This window comes from Oratosquilla oratoria, chromosome 20 (genome assembly GCF_046742065.1).
Source record: "Oratosquilla oratoria isolate Oo_2021 chromosome 20, ASM4674206v1, whole genome shotgun sequence".
Taxonomy (NCBI): Eukaryota; Metazoa; Arthropoda; class Malacostraca; order Stomatopoda; family Squillidae; genus Oratosquilla; species Oratosquilla oratoria.
The window spans coordinates 52,607,147-52,624,910 of record NC_134796.1 but is presented as its reverse complement, the minus strand read 5'-3'; the positions used below and the strand labels follow the sequence as shown (position 1 = coordinate 52,624,910).

Genomic DNA, 17,764 nt, shown 5'->3' with positions numbered 1-17,764 from the left:
TATACAGTAATTGTAATGAGAGTGATAGTGATTTGAGCGTCCACAATCTTTGTAGACAATTTTTTTTTTTTTAAGTATGATATATTGTTATTATGATAACATCTTTTTTACAGAGGATTGGTACCTCTCCATAATGCATGCTCGTATGGCCATTACGAAGTCACGGAGTTGTTAGTGAAACATGGAGCCAGTGTCAACGTTGCCGACCTTTGGAAGTTTACGCCTTTGCACGAAGCTGCCGCCAAAGGGAAATACGATATTGTAAAGCTATTGCTCAAAGTAAGTCAAGTTCGTCTTATTCTCTTCTGATATTGACACTATAGGATTCTCACTGGGCGAGTGGGTTAGAGTGTCGCTGCTGGTGATGGAGGATGAGTTGATGGCAGTCCCAACCCTGCTGCCAGCGAGTTGGACCAAGAGCATGGTTCATTAAATTCTACACTACAAAGTCCTCTGCAAGGGGCACATCCTAGCCTTCTGATGGGGAGTTTGCATGGTCACAACTCAAGAGTGAGAAGAGAAAGATTGAAATGTTGAGGTTATGTTCAACTATTTGTGGAGGTGAGGTTTCTCTTAGATAAGTCATCTGGTCTGGTTTTAGTCATAATAGAAATCCTGAAGGTGACAATAATTAACATTGATGTGTGTTCTCGGTTATGAAATGAATATTTTAGTACACAACTGTCTGCATAAGAGAGCACTTGAAGGCTAGGATTTGTGCATAAATTTACAGGAATAATGATGCTGTTAAACTCTTCATCTTTTATCAGATATTTCACTTGTCCTGTCACAAAAACTTGATTGACTTTCTGAAACTCTCACTACCATTCCTTAATTACTCTCCCTGTTTTCTGTTAGTTCTCACAGTTGTTATATATTCTCATACACCTTACTGACCACATTCAAGGGACTGATCCATCTAAAAATATTGCATTTATATTTCATTTTTTCCCATGTATACATACATATGGGTGGGGGATGGGGTGTGAGGGAGTATGTGTGAGATCCAGGGCATTGGGTGAGATGCAAGGATGACCCCATAATCCAGGAGGTGCCAAGATAAGAGGAAGGGAAGAGGGTGGAGGGGAGTGGAGTGTAAAAGGGATGGAATGGGTGAGAATGGATTTTATGCCTTTGTCCACTTGGATCGTAAGAGGCGAGAAGAAAGGGACGGGGATTGGGACTAGGCATCCTTCTCCTTGTAGCCCCACAGGGGACATTCCTAAAAGAAAAAGCAAAGGCATAAGAGGGTCTGGGAGTTTTCCGACCAGCACCCTAAGGTTTGGGTCTTTTAATGTGCGTGGATGTGGTACAGATGAGAGTAAAAGGGAAGAGATAGGTAGTATGTTTGTGAGAAGAAAGATGGATGTGTTGGCTTTGAGTGAAACTAAGCTGAAAGGGAAGGGCGAGTGTAAGTTTGGGAGTGTAAGTGGGAGGTTATCAGGAGTGAAGAGAGGGCGAGGGAGGGAAGGGGTGGCTATACTAGTAAGTGAAGAGATAGGTAAATGTGTAGTGGAGTGGAAGGAGGTTTCCTCAAGGATAATGTGGATGAAGGTGAAACTGGGAAAGGAGATGTGGGTTTTTGTAAGTGCATATGGACCTGGCAGTGAGAAGAGCGTAGAAGAAAGGGAGGGTTTTTGGATAGATTTAAATGAGTGCATAGAGGATTTAGGGAGAAATGTCAACGTAATAGTACTGGGAGACCTTAATGCTAGGGTAGGAAATGATGAGTGGTTGGGAAATGTGGAGTTCCAGGAAAAAATCGTAGTGGAGAGTCGATGGTGGAAATGTGTCTAGAAAGAGAGTTGATGATAGCAAATACAGTGTTTCGGAAGAAAGTCAAGCATAAGTACACATGGGAGAGGTGTGGTGGAGGGAAGGGTGGTAGATAGAGCGTTAATGGACTATGTGGTGGTAAAAACAAAGGCATAAAATCCACTCCCACCCATCCCCATGTACTCCACTCCCCCCCCTTCCCTCCCTCTTATCTTGGCTCCTCCAGGATGATGGGTCATCCCTGCATCTCGCCCACTGCCCTGGGTCAGAGGCAGTGTCACAAGACACAGCACAACCACAGCAGGGCCATGTATAGCAAAACTATACTTGCAGTTCTTCAGTGCATTGATACACTGCCATTTCTTAGACACACATTGAACAGCCTCACCAGCCTGCAAGTAGTGACACTCTAACCTGTGAGCATCCATTTTAAATATTGATTTGGTTTAGCTTCATAGAATTCCTTTTAGAGAAGGCTAGGATAGTGTCTTTTTATGGGAAGGACTTTTTTAAAACATGAGAATCTATTGTACTATGCCATCTCCCCATTGAAACGGTACCAACACAGAATAGGCTTGGTTACAGATTCAAACTGCCCCAGATACAACCACCACACACAGAGCATCTCGTACTAAAATAACTCACACTAACCATTCCTAGACAACAACACAATATATCTTCCCTGAATAGCCTGAGTAATGCCCAGAAGCTGTTGCCAGTTACCTGAAGGCTGCAGGGCTTCTGCAAGAAAGTCCTGGGGGAATGAATTAATTGGTTGATAATGTAATATACCTTTTCTACAAACTCATCTGCCTACAGCTTCATGCCATCTCTACTATGAACCTCTAACTTGAATTAGCAATGCTCAAAACTACTTATCTAGTGAGCATACCTAATCTATATACTGTATTTTTATTACTTTACAGTAAACTTCCCAAAATGTGCTTATATCAGATGAACTTGCCATTCCCTCTTTGTTTTTATCAATTGTACAATTGTACTACCAAACATCTTTTCTTCTTATTCTTATTAATTAGATGTAGATTTTTTTTAAGTGAAAATGGAGATAGGGCAACTATTATTTTTTTCTCTTTTTATAATGGCAGCTAATAATGAAATAGTCTAGCTGATTTTCAATCATAAAATTGAACTCTTGTTTATTAACACCTCATATAACTGATCTTTCTTCACAGCATGGAGCTGATGTAAATCGGAAAAATCGGGATGGTCACACTCCTTTAGACTTAGTAAAGGACAGTGACCAGGACGTAGCTGACCTTCTCCGAGGAGATGCGGCACTTCTGGATGCTGCAAAGAAAGGCAATCTTGCCAGGGTACAAAAACTTCTAACACCAGAAAATATAAACTGCAGAGATTCACAAGTGAGTACATCAAGTATCAGAATTAATTTTATACACAAAGAAAGGCAATCTTGCCAAGGTACAAAAACTTCTAACACAAGAAAATATAAACTGTAGAGATTCATAAATGAGTACATCAAGTATCAGAATTAATTTTACACACAAAGAAAGCAAACTTGCCAGGGTACAAAAACTTCTCACACAAGAAAATATAAACTGCAGAGATGCACAGGTAAGTACATCAAGCATCAGAATTAATTTTGCACACAAAGAAATGCAATTTTGCCAAGGTACAAAAACTTCTAACACCAGAAAATATAAACTGCAGAGATTCACAAGTGAGTACATCAAGTATCAGAATTCATTTTATACACAAACAGTCTTCTTGCAAGGACAAACAAGAGAAAAAGTGAAAGACATTGAACTTGAGGGGGAAGATAAAAAATGGGATGGATGGACAGATGTGGTGCAGTGGGCCTTGAAGGGAAATGTCTTTTGAGCAGTGGAAAGAGAGGGCGAAAGATAGATATGGTGGTGCAGGATGCTTTGGGTATAAGAGGAATGTCTTTTGAGCATAGAAGGGAGAGGGCGAAAGATAGATGTGGGTGGAGAGTAGTTGTGAATGAATGGTAAACTGATGTGGCATAACGTGTTTTCTTCTTATCTGCACTGTAAATTATTGGATGGATGAAGAGAGGAGGCTCTTCATATAATGAAGTGATGGAGATAAACCAGTATCACCTGTCAGGTCCTGCTGTCAAGATACACTATCTTGCTGCATTGCTTCTGACATGGAGGGAGCAGAACAAGGAACTAAGATAAATGACAAGAAATGGGTGTGGGAGAAGTTTAGGGTTGATGCATACTGGCTGGACACCTCCTTTAGAATGGAGGGAAGGCTTTTTGGTACATTTATGTAATGAAGCAGCCTTGCTGTGGATGTGCTGTGTCTTGCAGTACTGCTTCTGGCCCAGGGCAGTGGACAAGATGCAGGGATGACATGTCATCCAGGACGTGCCAAGATAAGAGGGAGGGAAGAGGGTAGAGGGGAGTGGAGTATGTAGTGGATGGAATGGGTGGTAGTGGTTTCTATGCTTTTGTCTTTTGGCTACCTCTTGTATATGTATGTAGGTATGTATGTATGATTGTCTCTCTTGTTGAGTTGTTGTCGTTCCCTAGACTGTCTGTCTGAGCAGTCCCGTCTCCCCAAGGAATGCCACAACCGAAACTGGGTTTTCCCACAAATCCTTTATAGAGTGTATGTTGTGTTGTTTGCGTGCATGATTGTGTATAATGCAGTCTTCCATTATGTGTCGTATGGTATGGGGTGAAGTGTTACATCCTGGGCAGCTGTTCACAATGCGGTCATCCAGCCTCTTCTGGTAGCTTAGAAGTGCTGGGTGGTGGCCGCACCGCAGTCTGGCCAGGTGTACTCTTATCCTTTCGTGGGAGAGAGGATTCAGAAGGGTGGATATCAGGGGGTCTGGCATGCAGCAGTGTGTTGTCTTTCAGTGTGTTAATGGAGCAGTGAGTGATATGATTATGAATATGTTTCCGGATGCTGGTATTTGGTGGTTGTGGAGGAAGAGAAGAGAGTATCAACAATCCCAACATCGCACCGCCCAATCACACTTCTCTGCACCCCCTCTAAAGTCATTGAACGCCTAATACTTAAACTTGTCACACCACATATTCCCCTTGCTGACTCACAACACGGTTTTAGGCCACTACACTTCACAAACACTCTTCTGATAAACCTCACACAAAGAATTTTAGATGACATCAATTCAGATAGGCCCCACCACAGAACACTTCTTATAACATTAGACATTAGTAAAGCTTTTGATGCTATCCCCCGCCACAACCTAACAAATAGAATATATAACACAGACCTGCACAATAACACCAAAAGATGGCTGGCCAATTATCTGGTAGGTAGGAATGCTTACGTGTCATATAATGGCCAATCATCGCACATCAGAAACATTGAGAATGGAGTACCACAGGGCTCTGTTCTATCCCCCACGCTCTTTAATCTATACATGCATGACTTACCCACACCAGACACCTCAGAAATACAAATCTGTTCCTACGCAGATGACATAACAATCACATGCACACATCGTAACACAGACAAAGCTGCAGAAATAATCCAGCCATACCTTGATACACTCAACACATGGTTCATCACAAACAGACTCAAAATAGCTCCAACCAAATCTACAGCAACACTTCTCATCAACTGGACAAAAGAACACAAATACATACCTCATCTCAACATCAACAACACTCTAATACCACACACAAACACACCGAAAATTCTTGGTGTAACATACGATACATCCATGTCTTTCAAACAACACATCACAAACATAAAAAACAAATGCACACCCAGACTTAACGAACTTAAGTCAATCACTGGAACAACATTTGGACAAAACAAAGAAACTAATACAACAATATACGAACAATGCATATGCTCAGTGATGAATTATGCGAATCCTGCAGGGGCTCCTAATCTCAGTGAGACACACCACAACACCCTTCAAATCATACAAAACAAAGCCTCAAAAACAATAACAGGCTGCACAAATACAACACCTACAGACCATTTACACCATGAAACAAAAGTCCTCAAAGTCAAGGACCACCTCGACATGAGAGGCACACAAACACTTGCTGCAGCCACCACAAACACATCACACATGCTACACTACATAGCAGAACACCCACACACACCAAGAAACATTAAAACAACACCCAAAGACCTGTATCACACACACATACTCTCTTCTCTTCTCTTCTCTTGCTGAGTGGGTTAGGGTGTTGTTACTTGTGGCGAAGGTCAAGATGATGATGATTTGAATCCTGTTCTGGGCAAGTTAAACCAAGGGCATGGTTCGTTAAATTCCACACTACAAACTCTATTGTAAGGGGCATTATCCTAGCCTCCCAATAGGTGGGAGTTTGTGACGTTAAATAAAATCAATCAATCAATCAATCAATCAATGATTGTCTCACTGCCTTAAGGGAATGCCTTCCTCAGTTACAATAGGAGTAGTGTGTTCATGTTAGTTTTCCAGATTGTGCTTAGGTTTACAAAAACTAGTGTAGCATTCTTTATTTCTGGTATTATCCTAGTGGACCCTTAATTGCATGTATTGCAACTTTCATTTACATTTTTACCACATTTTCTATGATAATTTGGCCTTGCAGTCTGTCTCTTTATATACCATTTATTAGTGTTGTGTCACTAATTCTGTGTATTGATTAATGTTGTGTTACTAATTCTGCATTTTGTTTTTTCTTTATTCACAACTAAGGGAAGGGTGAGTGTAAGTTTGGGAGTGTAAGTGGGAGGTTATCAGGAGTGAAGAGAGGGCGAGGGAGGGAAGGGGTGGCTATTCTAGTAGGTGAAGAGATAGGTAAACGTGTAGTGGAGTGGAAGGAGGTTTCCTCAAGGATAATGTCGATGAAGGTGAAACTGGGAAAGGAGATGTGGGTCTTTGTAAGTGCATATGGACCTGGCAGTGAGAAGAGTGTAGAAGAAAGGGAGGGTTTTTGGATAGATTTAAATGAGTGCATAGAGGATTTAGGGAGAAATGTCAACGTAATAGTACTGGGAGACCTTAATTCTAGGGTAGGGAATGGGAGTGGAGGACAGATGGATAAAGAGGAAAGGGACAAAAGGTAGGGAGGTGCTTAGAGTGAACTCTTTAAATGAAGAGGAAAAGGAGAAGGAGTACAAGAAGCTGAAGGAGGAGTGGGAGGGAGTGAAGGATAGAGTAGAGGTAGGTGTGGAGGAGGAATGGGGATGGTTCAAGGAGGGAATCACAAAATGTGCAAAGATGGTGTGTGGAACAAGAAGGACAGGAGGAAATAGAAGGAAGGGTAGTGAATGGTGGGATGAGGAAATGAAGAAGGTTGTAGAAGAGAAGAAGCGAGCTTACACAGATTGGTTACAAAATAGGACGAGGGAGTCATATGAGACGTACAAAGAAAAGAAAAGAGAAGTAAAGAAAAAGGTAAAGGAGGCAAAGAGGAAAGAAGATGTAAAATGGGGTAAGAGTATCACAGAAAATTTTGAAAGTAATAAAAAGATGTTTTGGAAAGAAATTAAGAGAGGAAGAGGAAGCGAATCAAGTAGAGAAGAAAAGGTAAAAGGTGTAGATGGAGAGATGATAATGGAGGAGAAGGCAGTAAGGGGAAGATGGGCAGAATATTTTAGGGAGTTGCTAAATGTGAAGGAGGATAGGGAGGGAAAGATAGCTGCAGTGGGAAATGCTAAGAAAATGAGAGTGATGAGTGAGGAAAATGGATGAGAAATAAGGAAGGATGAAGTGAAGGCAGCAGTCAAGATGATGAAAGCAGGTAAGGCACCTGGTCTGGATGGATGCCATGCAGAATGTCTTAAAAAAGAAGGTATAGTGATGGTGGACTGGTTGGTGAGGTTATTTAATGTTTGCTGGAGAGAAGGTAGAGTGCCGGAGGACTGGAGGAGTGCTTGTATAGTTCCACTTTACAAGGGAAAAGGGGACAAGTGTAAATGTAGTAGTTTCAGAGGGATTAGCTTGTTAAGTGTAGTTGGGAAGGCTTATGGGAGGATCTTGATTGAGAGGATTAGGAGAGGAACAGAGGGAGTAATTGGTGAGGAACAGTGTGGATTTAGGACAGGTAGAGGTTGTGTAGATCAGATCTTTGTGGTAAGACAGATATGTGAGAAAGCTATAGGAAAGGGGAAGGATGTTTTTTGGGCCTTTATGGATCTGGAAAAGGCTTTCGACAGGGTAGACAGAAAGGCACTGTGGGAGGTTATGCGGATATACGGGATAGGAGGAAAGCTTCTGGGAGCTGTCAAGAGTTTTTATGAGAGTAGTAGAGCTTGTGTCAGGATTAGAAATGGAGAGAGTGAGTGGTTTGAGGTAAAGGTGGGACTTTGTCAAGGATGCGTTATGTCACCCTGGCTGTTCAACTTATACATGGATGAGGTGGTGCGAGAGGTAAATGCAAGGGTAGTGGGCAAGGGATTGGAGATAATTAAAGAAAATGGAGAAAAGTGGGAGGTGAGCCAGCTGTTGTTTGCTGACGACACTGCGCTTGTGGCAGGATCAGAGGAGGGATTGAGGAAGTTGGTGACAGAGTTTGGGAGAGTGTGTGATAGAAGAAATCTGAAGATAAATGTGGATAAAAGTAAAGTGATGAGATGTACAAGGGGTGAAAGTGGCAGTAATCTGGAAGTGAGCATTAAGGGAGAGCAACTGGAGGAAGTGGATAGTTTTAGATACTTGGGTGCAAATGTGGCAGGAAAAGGAGTAAAGGTGGAGGTAGAATGTAGATTGAGAGAAGCAAGTAAATGCCTTGGTGGATTAAAAAGTGTAATGAGGAATAGAAATTTGGGAATGGATGCTAAGAGGAGACTGTATGAAGGAGTGATTGTGCCAACAGCACTGTATGGAGCAGAAACATGGAACATAAGAGAGGAAGAGAGAAGGAGCTTGAATGTGTTTGAGATGAGGTGTCTTGAGAAGTATGATGGGGGTTACTAGGCTAGATAGAGTGAGAAATGAGGAAGTGAGGAGGAGAAGAGGGGTGGAAAGGGAGCTGGGAGATAGGGTTGATGAAAGAGTATTAGGATGGTTTGGACACATGGAAAGAATGAGTGAAGAAAGACTAGTAAAGGAGGTATGGAAGGCAGATGTGGAGGGAGTGAACATTAGGGGACGTCCTAGGATGAGATGGATGGATGGGGTGAATGGGGCTTTGGGGAAGAGGGGAATGTCTGTTGAGGAAGGATGGGAGAGGACAGAAGACAGGGGTGAATGGAGAATGCTTGTATATGGAAGATGTTGTGATGCATAAGGTGGAATGGACGGGGGGATATGCGGTAGTATGTGTGAGCAAAATTCTGACGCAGCCTGAAGGGATTTCTCCCCGTCCTCTTCTTTATATGGGGGGACGGAGAGGGGGGGTCGCCAATTTAATGAAGCGGACTTGCTGTGGATGTGCTGTGTCTTGCGACACTGCCTCTGACCCAGGGCAGTGGACAGGGTGCAGGGATGACCCGTCATCTAGGAGGTGCTAAGATGGGAGGGAGGGTGGAGGGGTGTGGAGTGTTTTCGGGGATGGAACGGGTGGGAATGATTTTATGCCTTTTCCTTTTTGGCTACCTCCCTAGTATGGGGGAAAAAGCCTTGTTATATGTAAGTATGTAGGAAATGGTCCAATTGATGGAGTGGTTGGGAAATGTGGAGTTCCAGGAAAGAATCGTAGTGGAGAGTTAATGGTGGAAATGTGTCTAGAAAGAGAGTTGATGATAGCAAATACAGTGTTTCGGAAGAAAGTCAAGCATAAGTACACATGGGAGAGGGTGGTGGATGGAAGGGTGGTAGATAGAGTGTTGATGGATTATATAGTGGTAAATAGGACTATGATATGAAGAGTTAAGGATGTACATGTGCTAAGGGGAGAGGGTGGGGGAATATCAGATCATTTTTTGGTGGAAGGTAAGTTGAGAGTGGAGGATAGATGGAGAAAGAGGAAAGGGACAAAAGGTAGGGAGGTGCTTAGAGGGAACTCTTTAAATGAAAAGGAGGAGGAGTACAAGAAGAAGCTGAAGGAGGAGTGGGAGGGTGTGAAGGATGGAGTAGAGTTAGGTGTGGAGGAGGAACGGGAATGGTTCAAGGAGGGAGTCAAAGTGCAAGGATGGTGTGTGGAACAAGAAGGACAGGAGGAAATAGAAGAAAGGGTAGTGAATGGTGGGATGAGGAAACAAAGAAGGTTGTAGAAGAGAAGAAGCGAGCTTTCACAGATTGGTTACAAAGTAGGACGAGAGAGTCATATGAGAGGTACAAAGAAAAGAAAAGAGAAGTAAAGCAAAAGGTAAAGGAGGCAAAGAGGAGAGCAGATGTGAAGTAGGGTAAGAGTATGACAGAAAATTTTGAAAGTAATAAAAAGATGTTTTGGAAAGAAATTAAGAGAGGAAGAGGAGGCGAATCAAGTAGAGAAGAAAAGGTAAAAGGTGGAGATGGAGAGATGATAATGGAAGAGAAGGCAGTAAGGGGAAGATGGGCAGAATATTTTAGGGAGTTGCTAAATGTGAAGGAGGATAGGGAGGGAAAGATAGTTGCAGTGGGAAATGCTAAGAAAATGAGAGTGATGAGTGAGGAAAATGGATGAGAAATAAGGAAGGATGAAGTGAAGGATGTTTTTTGGGTTTTTATGGATCTGGAAAAGGCTTACGATAGGGTAGACAGAAAGGCACTGTGGAAGGTTATGCAGATATATGGGATAGGAGGAAAGCTTCTAGGAGCTGTCAAGAGTTTTTATGAGAGTAGTAGAGTTTGTGTCAGGATTAGAAATGGAGAGAGTGAGTGTTTCGAGGTAAAGGTGCGACTTTGTCAAGGATGCGTTATGTCACCCTGGCTGTTCAACTTATACATGGATGGGGTAGTGTGAGAGGTAAATGCAAGGGTAGTGGGTCAGGGATTGGAGATGGTTAAAGAAAATGGAGAAAAGTGGGAGGTGAGCCAGCTGTTGTTTGCTGACGACACTGCGCTTGTGGCAGGATCAGAGGAGGGACTGAGGAAGTTGGTGACAGAGTTTGGGAGAGTATGTGATAGAAGAAAGCTAAAGATAAATGTGGGTAAAAGTAAGGTGATGAGATGTACAAGGGGTGAAAGTGGCAGTAGACTGGAAGTGAGCATTAAGGGAGAGCGACTGGAGGAAGTGGATAGTTTTAGATACTTGGGTGCAAATGTGGCAGGAAAAGGTGGAGTGAAGGTGGAGGTAGAATGTAGATTGAGAGAAGCGAGTAAATGCCTTGGTGGATTGAAGAGTGTAATGAGGAATAGACATTTGGGAATGGATGCTAAGAGGAGACTATATGAAGGAGTGATTGTGCCAACAGCACTGTATTGGGCAGAAACATGGAACATAAGAGAGGAAGAGAGAAGGAGTTTAAATGTGTTTGAGATGAGGTGTCTGAGAAGTATGATGGGGGTTACTAGACTGGATAGAGTGAGAAATGAGGAGGTGAGGAGGAGAAGAGGGGTGGAAAGGGAGCTGGGAGATAGGGTTGATGAAAGAGTATTAGGATGGTTTGGACACATGGAAAGAATGAGTGAAGAAAGACTAGTAAAAGAGGTATGGAAGGCAGATGTGGAGGGAGTGAACATGAGGGGATGTCCTAGGATGAGATGGATGGATGGGGTGAAGGGGGCTTTGGGGAAGAGGGGAATGTCTGTTGAGGAAGGATGGGAGAGGACAGAAGACAGGTGAATGGAGAATGGTTGTATATGGATGATGTTGTGATGCATGAGGTGGAATGGGCAGGGGGATGGGGGGTGAGGTAGTATGTGTGAGCAAAATTTGACGCTCCCCGAAGGGATTTCTCCCCGTCTTCTTTTATGCATGGGAGGACGGAGAGGGGGGGTCGCCAATTTAATGAAGCGGACTTGCTGTGGATGTGCTGTGTCTGGCAACACTGCTTCTGACCCAGGTCAGTGGACAAGGTGCAGGGATGACCCGTCATCCAGGAGTTGCTAAGATGAGAGGGAGGGTGGAGGGGTGTGGAGTGTATTCAGGGATGGAATGGGTGGGAATGATTTTATGCCTTTTCCTTTTTGGCTACCTTCCTTGTAAGGGAAAAGCCTTGGTATATGTATGGTATATGTATGTACAACTAATACTGTTAATTTTCTCCAAATAGGGCAGAAACTCAACCCCCCTGCACTTAGCTGCAGGTTACAACAACCTGGAAGTGGCTGAGTACCTCCTAGAAAATGGGGCAGATGTCAATGCTCAAGATAAGGTAAATATTTATCATAGGTTGAAGATCATTCTTGTATGATTTATAAAATCATTGTTCAGGAATGTACTTTCCTCAGTCAAACTTGATGATACTCGTAAGTTTTGGGGAAGATTAGCTGATAGAAGTGACAGTCTCGGTAACGTAAGTGAAATTAACACAAAAATAGAAAATGGTAAATAGTTAAGAACGATATGCCTACAAATTGGTCACTCGGTTGTGTTAGATACAAGGTTTCCCATCAAGATAGTTGAAACATATTGCATTCATAGGAGTTCATGTATGCTTATTAACCTGTTGACTATAGCTTTTTTAAAGGAAAAAGTGGCATGAACATTGCTGTGCCACAAATGGGGCAATTTAACCACTTCAGTATGAATCAAATTCTCGCACATAGCATCGTCTGCCATATGAATGATGCATCACATGACTTGCATTATAAAATATAGTCACTGCTGTATTACTTGTTCTTTTTTACTCTGAGTAATAATAAACACAGAAATCATGATCAAACCCGTTCACAGAATCAGGAATAACTCGTGTACAACTAGAAGAATACATATATAATGAAGACACCAAAGCTGGCATCCTTGTGCATCCACTCGCACCTCATGATGCGTATATAGGTGTCATTGTACTGAAGTGGTTAACCTTTTGGTTAGTGAAGTGGATCTGTAGCTACGTAAAATCACTTGGAAAGAATTTCTTATTTAGATTGATGTCCAATGGAGAAGGAAATTTGGGGGTCTGTCTTGGAATGGCTGTTTTGTAATATAAAATAGAAGAGGTGCAGGCTGTATGTTTCCGATCATTAAAATATAAGGCAGAAATTATTATTAACTATTCTGTTTTCTTTTGGACACTCACTGGCCAAGTGGGTTAGAATGTTGCCACTTATGGCAGAGGTAGAGGGGACGAACAATTCGAAACATACACCAGCAAGTTGGACCAAGGGCATTATTCATTAAATTTCATGCCACAAAGTCCTCTGTAAAGGGTACTGTCCTAACTTCCTGATAGGGGGAGTTAGCGACATTAAATCAAATTGTCAATCAATCAATCTGCTTTCTATTACTCAGGTATAGATTAATGAGTTTTCTTTTTCCATCAGGGTGGCTTGATTCCTCTTCACAATGCCTCTTCCTATGGCCACCTAGATATTGCTGCATTGCTCATCCGCTACCAGACAGCCGTCAATGCTACTGATCGTTGGGGCTTCACTCCACTTCATGAAGCAGCACAGAAAGGTCGAACACAGCTGTGTGCTCTTCTCTTGGCTCACGGAGCTGATTCCTATTTGAAGAATCAGGTATAAACACATTTTTCAATTTGATAATTTATATATGTGCGTGTGGTTGCATGCCCATGTGTGAGTGCATTTGTGTGTGTCAATTAGCATTGGAAAAAGTAAAAGGTCTGAGTTGAATGAGGGGATCTTGTCAGGGTTGTGTGAGAATACCATAGTTACTTATTGTGTTGTAGCCAAGGGGGGTGTGCTACAGTGAGAAGGAAAGAGGATTATGGTATTCACCCTTTATTGGTGAGGTTAGAACTGAACAGGATGCTCACTGGCTGAGCGGGTTAGGGTGTCGTTACTTGTGACGGATGTTGAGATGATGGCAGTTTGAATACTGCTCTGGGAAAGTTGAACTAAGGGCATGGTTCATTAAATTCTACACTACAAAGTCCACTGTAAGGGACAGTGTCCTAGCCTCCCGATAGAGGGTAGTTTGTGATGTTAAGCCAAATCGTCATCAGCAGAACTGAACTGATTTTACATGTGACCCAAGACCATATATTGCATGGGCAAGCCCCTGTGATGCTAATTATGTATAATTGTACTAGATTAGGTTAGCCTCGGGTCACACAGGTGTCGCATTGTCACACTGATCTGGCAGGTGTGTGAGTTAGGTTGCAGGGCCGTGGGGTCAACACAATGTGTGCTGTGTGGTCTGTACAGTGTATATGGATGCATGATCAATTAAACCATTGCCCAAAATCTCTTGCAGAGGAACCATGTATCCAAGGTAACTAAGAAAGGCCATTGGATTGGCATACAACTCGCTCAAGGAAGAAGTGTTGTCTGGGTGGGGTGTAACTGGGACAGTGTAGGATGAGGTGTTTTTTGTCTTCTGTGGTGATTGCATCTGGGTCAATTTGAGTGTTGCCAGGCCTATTCCATATTGTACCAATATGGCTCTTCTTTGCCTTGGGAGGGATTTTTCAGAAAGGTTGATGTTGGAGTGGAGTTGGGTGGAGAGTGGATTTAGGGGGTAGTAGGAATGCTAGGCAGAGGTTTGGAATTGGTGGCTATTTATATTTTGTAGGTTGGAGTTGTGAAAGACATCTTTTCTGTTAATGATGTATGGTCCCACCTGGAGGACGTTGCTGGCTTCCTGGAGGCCACGGGTCCTCTGCAAGAGAGATGAGGAGCAACAGATTGATGGATTGAAAGATGAACAATAGCAATATTGTTGTGGTGTATATGCATGCAGATGGCATTGTATGATTGTCATACATGCTATCCCTTTTTGTATATAAATGATATGTAATTTATTTATATTGATTTATTGAAACTGTTGTATTGATTGTGTTATATGTGCCAATTTGTGAAAGAACTATGCAGGCGTGTATGTTTTCCCGCGCTAAGTAAGCTTGGCATCAAAAGCAGCCTTGGTTCTGCCTCCAAAGTGGCCACACACAAGTCTTTGTTTTGTTGATTAATTTAGATATTCCATTCAAATTCATCTCATTAGCCACCCTACAACAATGTGACCTAATGACGTGGTTTCCCATGTCCAGGAGGGCCAGACGCCTCTTCATCTCGCCAGTGCCGAGGATGTACGGTGCCTCCTACAGGATGCCATGATGAGCCAACCTACCTTAGCAGCGCCTGGTGGAGGCACTCCTCCTACCTCGCCTGCTTCTCCCCAACCACCTACGACGCCTGCCAAACACTCACGCACAGTCTCCCCAGCACCGTCGTTGCTTTCCATCACAACTACCATGACCGAAGGTATGGTCTCTTAGATTAATTTACTCAGCATTTGCTGCCAGGTATCATTCCTGCTGCTCCCCAGGTTTCCTACAAGAGGGAGCTGGGGCAGTAGATTGAATAATTGACTGAATGGTTTGACAACAATGATCCTTATTTTATTTTGTTTATTTTGTTATATATATAGCCTACCAGAAGGCTAGGATGATGCCCCTCACAGAGGGCTTTGTAGTGTAGAATTTAATAAACCGTGCCCCTGGTTCAACCTCACCGGTGGCAGAATTCGAGGGGATGGTGGTTCGAATCCTGCCACCGGCGAAGTTGAACCAAGAGCATGGTTCATTAAATTCCATGCTACAAAGCCCTCTGTGAGCGGCACCGTCCTAGTCTTCCGGTAGGGGGGAGTTTGTGACGTTAAACCATATCATATATTTGGTTACTTTTATTTTTCAGTCGATACGGTAGTAATGCCCTCGGGTGCAAGTCTAACCTTTGCCCCAATGGGAAGTAGTACACCATCTATTGGAGATGGATGCTGTGATCATCTTCCCTGTGAATCCATGAGGGATTCTCCAATGAATATGACTATTACTGCTTTTCTAAATAGGTACGCTTTTCTCCATAATCTCCTCATAGGTGTAATGGCATTTATTTGTTTAGATACAAAAATTTCTTTAGTCTTATTTTTATTGTTTGATCATAGTGAGACCCAGAATGATTTAGTTTTAATAACTGTATTCCCTTGATTGCACTTTCAGTTTAAATTTGGAGCATCTTCTCGACATTTTTGAGCGAGAAGATATTACACTAGATATTCTAGCAGAAATGGGCCATGAAGAACTTAAAACTATTGGCGTCAATGCATATGGACATCGACACAAGCTCCTGAAGGGTGTGGAAAAACTCATTAATCAACATAGTAAGTTTTCAAAACTGTCCTTTTTTTTTTTTTATTATTATTACTATTATTATTATTATTATTTTTTTTTTGTCTGCTTCATGAAGCAGGGTCAGGGGGATTAAGGGAGTTAGTGATGGAGTTGGGGAGGTTGTGGAGTAGGAGAAAGTTGAAGGTAAATGTGGGTAAAAGTAAGGGGGAGGATGGCAGTGAGTTGGAGGTAAGTCTGAAAGGAGAGAGGCTGGAGGAGGTGGATAACCTCAGGTATTTGGGATCGCATGTGAGGAAAGGGAGGAGTGGAGGTAGAGGTAACTTGTAGATTGAGAGAAGGTAAATGCTTTGGGGGACTAAAAAGTGTAATGAGAAAAAGGCATTTGGGAATGAATGCAAAGAAGAGATTATGTGAAGGGATGATTGTACTGACAACACTGTATGGGGCAGAGACTTGGAATTTGAGAGAGGCAGAGAGGAAAAGTTTGAATGTGTTTGAAATAAGCTGTTTGATAAAGGAAATGTTTGCATAGTTATTATCATTATATATATATTTTTTTCTATCAACTTGTGTATTTATTTTTGCATAGATATATTGATTTTTTCTCAATTTTTCTAACCAGATGGAATGCTGGGTAATGCTTGTGCAAGTGCCACCAGTGCAAATAATTTAGTCTCCAACACAGTTTTGATCGAGTTGTCTCGGGAAGATCGTGAGTTCATTGCTGTAGAAGAGGAAATGCAAGCCACCATCAGGGAACACCGTGATAATGGGCACGCTGGTGGCATTTTTGCGAAGTACAACGTCGTAAAGGTACGTATTATATTTTAATGTGGATGTACTGTGTCTTGCTACATTGCACCTGACCCAGGGCAGTGGGCAGGATACAGGGATGACCCGTCAATCATTAGGAGCTAAGATGGGAAGCGGGGGGGAAAGGTGGATGGGAGTGGAATTGGGAGTAGGTAAGTGCCTTTGACTAGAGTACCTCCCTTGCAAGGGTGACAAAGCTCTTGGTACGTAGAATTGTTTCATGTTGTTTGATAGTTCTTAACCCCATTGTTAACAAGGGAGTGCCTCAGAGATGAACAAGATAGCCCAGCAGAAGCCAGAATAAAAGAAAAAATACCATTCAGTAAGATGAACTAAAAAAAAAAGAAGAGGGAAACCAGGATGGTGGATGGGAGTGGAATGTATTTAGATAGTTGTATCTTACAGGAAGGGGAGTTATGCTGGTGGTGTCCCATCTCTGTATCTCACCATGTCAAATTTGATCTTAAATTCGTGTGGGAGTGGGTGTGTGCTTTGATTTTGGTTACCTCCCTTATAAGGGGGAAGGAGCCCATGATATATAGATAGACTTCAAAGATCTAGATATTGCAAAAGATTTTGGACAAGGTTGTTGCAAGTTTTGAATTTCAAAGGTAAGTTAAAAAACAACTGAAACTAAGTAAAAATTGAAAATGAGATAAAGATAAAAACCTGATAGTTGTATATCCATTCTTAGGTTAAAGTGATCCTTGATTAAGGGAAACCAATGGAAGAGGTGACCAGTTGTATATGTACCATTCAAACTGCAGCACATGTGACCTTGTAGGAAAAAAGAATAAATAAATAAATAATCATGTTGTCAATACTTTTGTTAGTGATTTTAATTTAATGTGTGGCTCTAGCATGAAGCGGTGCCCCAAAAATCCCTGAGTACTGGGAAACCATAGTCACTGTCCCTCTATGATAGAGTATTTTGATAAACGAGTACATGTCATTTCCTGCCTCATTCTCATACCTCTCGCTGTGTCTTTTGAAATGCAGGGATGACCTGTATCCAGGAGGTGCCAAAACAAGAGGGAGGGAAGAGGGTGGATGGGAGTGGAGTACGTTAGGGATGGAATGGGTGGGAGTGGTTTTTATGCCTTTGTTTTTTGGCCACCTCCCT

The 17,764-nt window shown here is 42.4% G+C and overlaps 1 protein-coding gene across 3 annotated transcripts in view; it reads left to right on the top strand.

Annotated features, from left to right (window-relative positions):
* Tnks (tankyrase) overlaps positions 1–17,764 on the top strand; it is a 55,616-nt gene that overhangs the window by 23,061 nt on the left and 14,791 nt on the right. For all 3 annotated transcript variants that reach the window (XM_076204137.1, XM_076204139.1, XM_076204138.1), the window contains 8 exons: positions 114–279; positions 2,970–3,158; positions 11,845–11,946; positions 13,055–13,252; positions 14,746–14,959; positions 15,392–15,545; positions 15,697–15,857; positions 16,451–16,641. In XM_076204137.1, the coding sequence (XP_076060252.1) occupies positions 114–279; positions 2,970–3,158; positions 11,845–11,946; positions 13,055–13,252; positions 14,746–14,959; positions 15,392–15,545; positions 15,697–15,857; positions 16,451–16,641 (1,375 nt within the window). The remainder of the gene's footprint in view (positions 1–113; positions 280–2,969; positions 3,159–11,844; positions 11,947–13,054; positions 13,253–14,745; positions 14,960–15,391; positions 15,546–15,696; positions 15,858–16,450; positions 16,642–17,764) is intronic.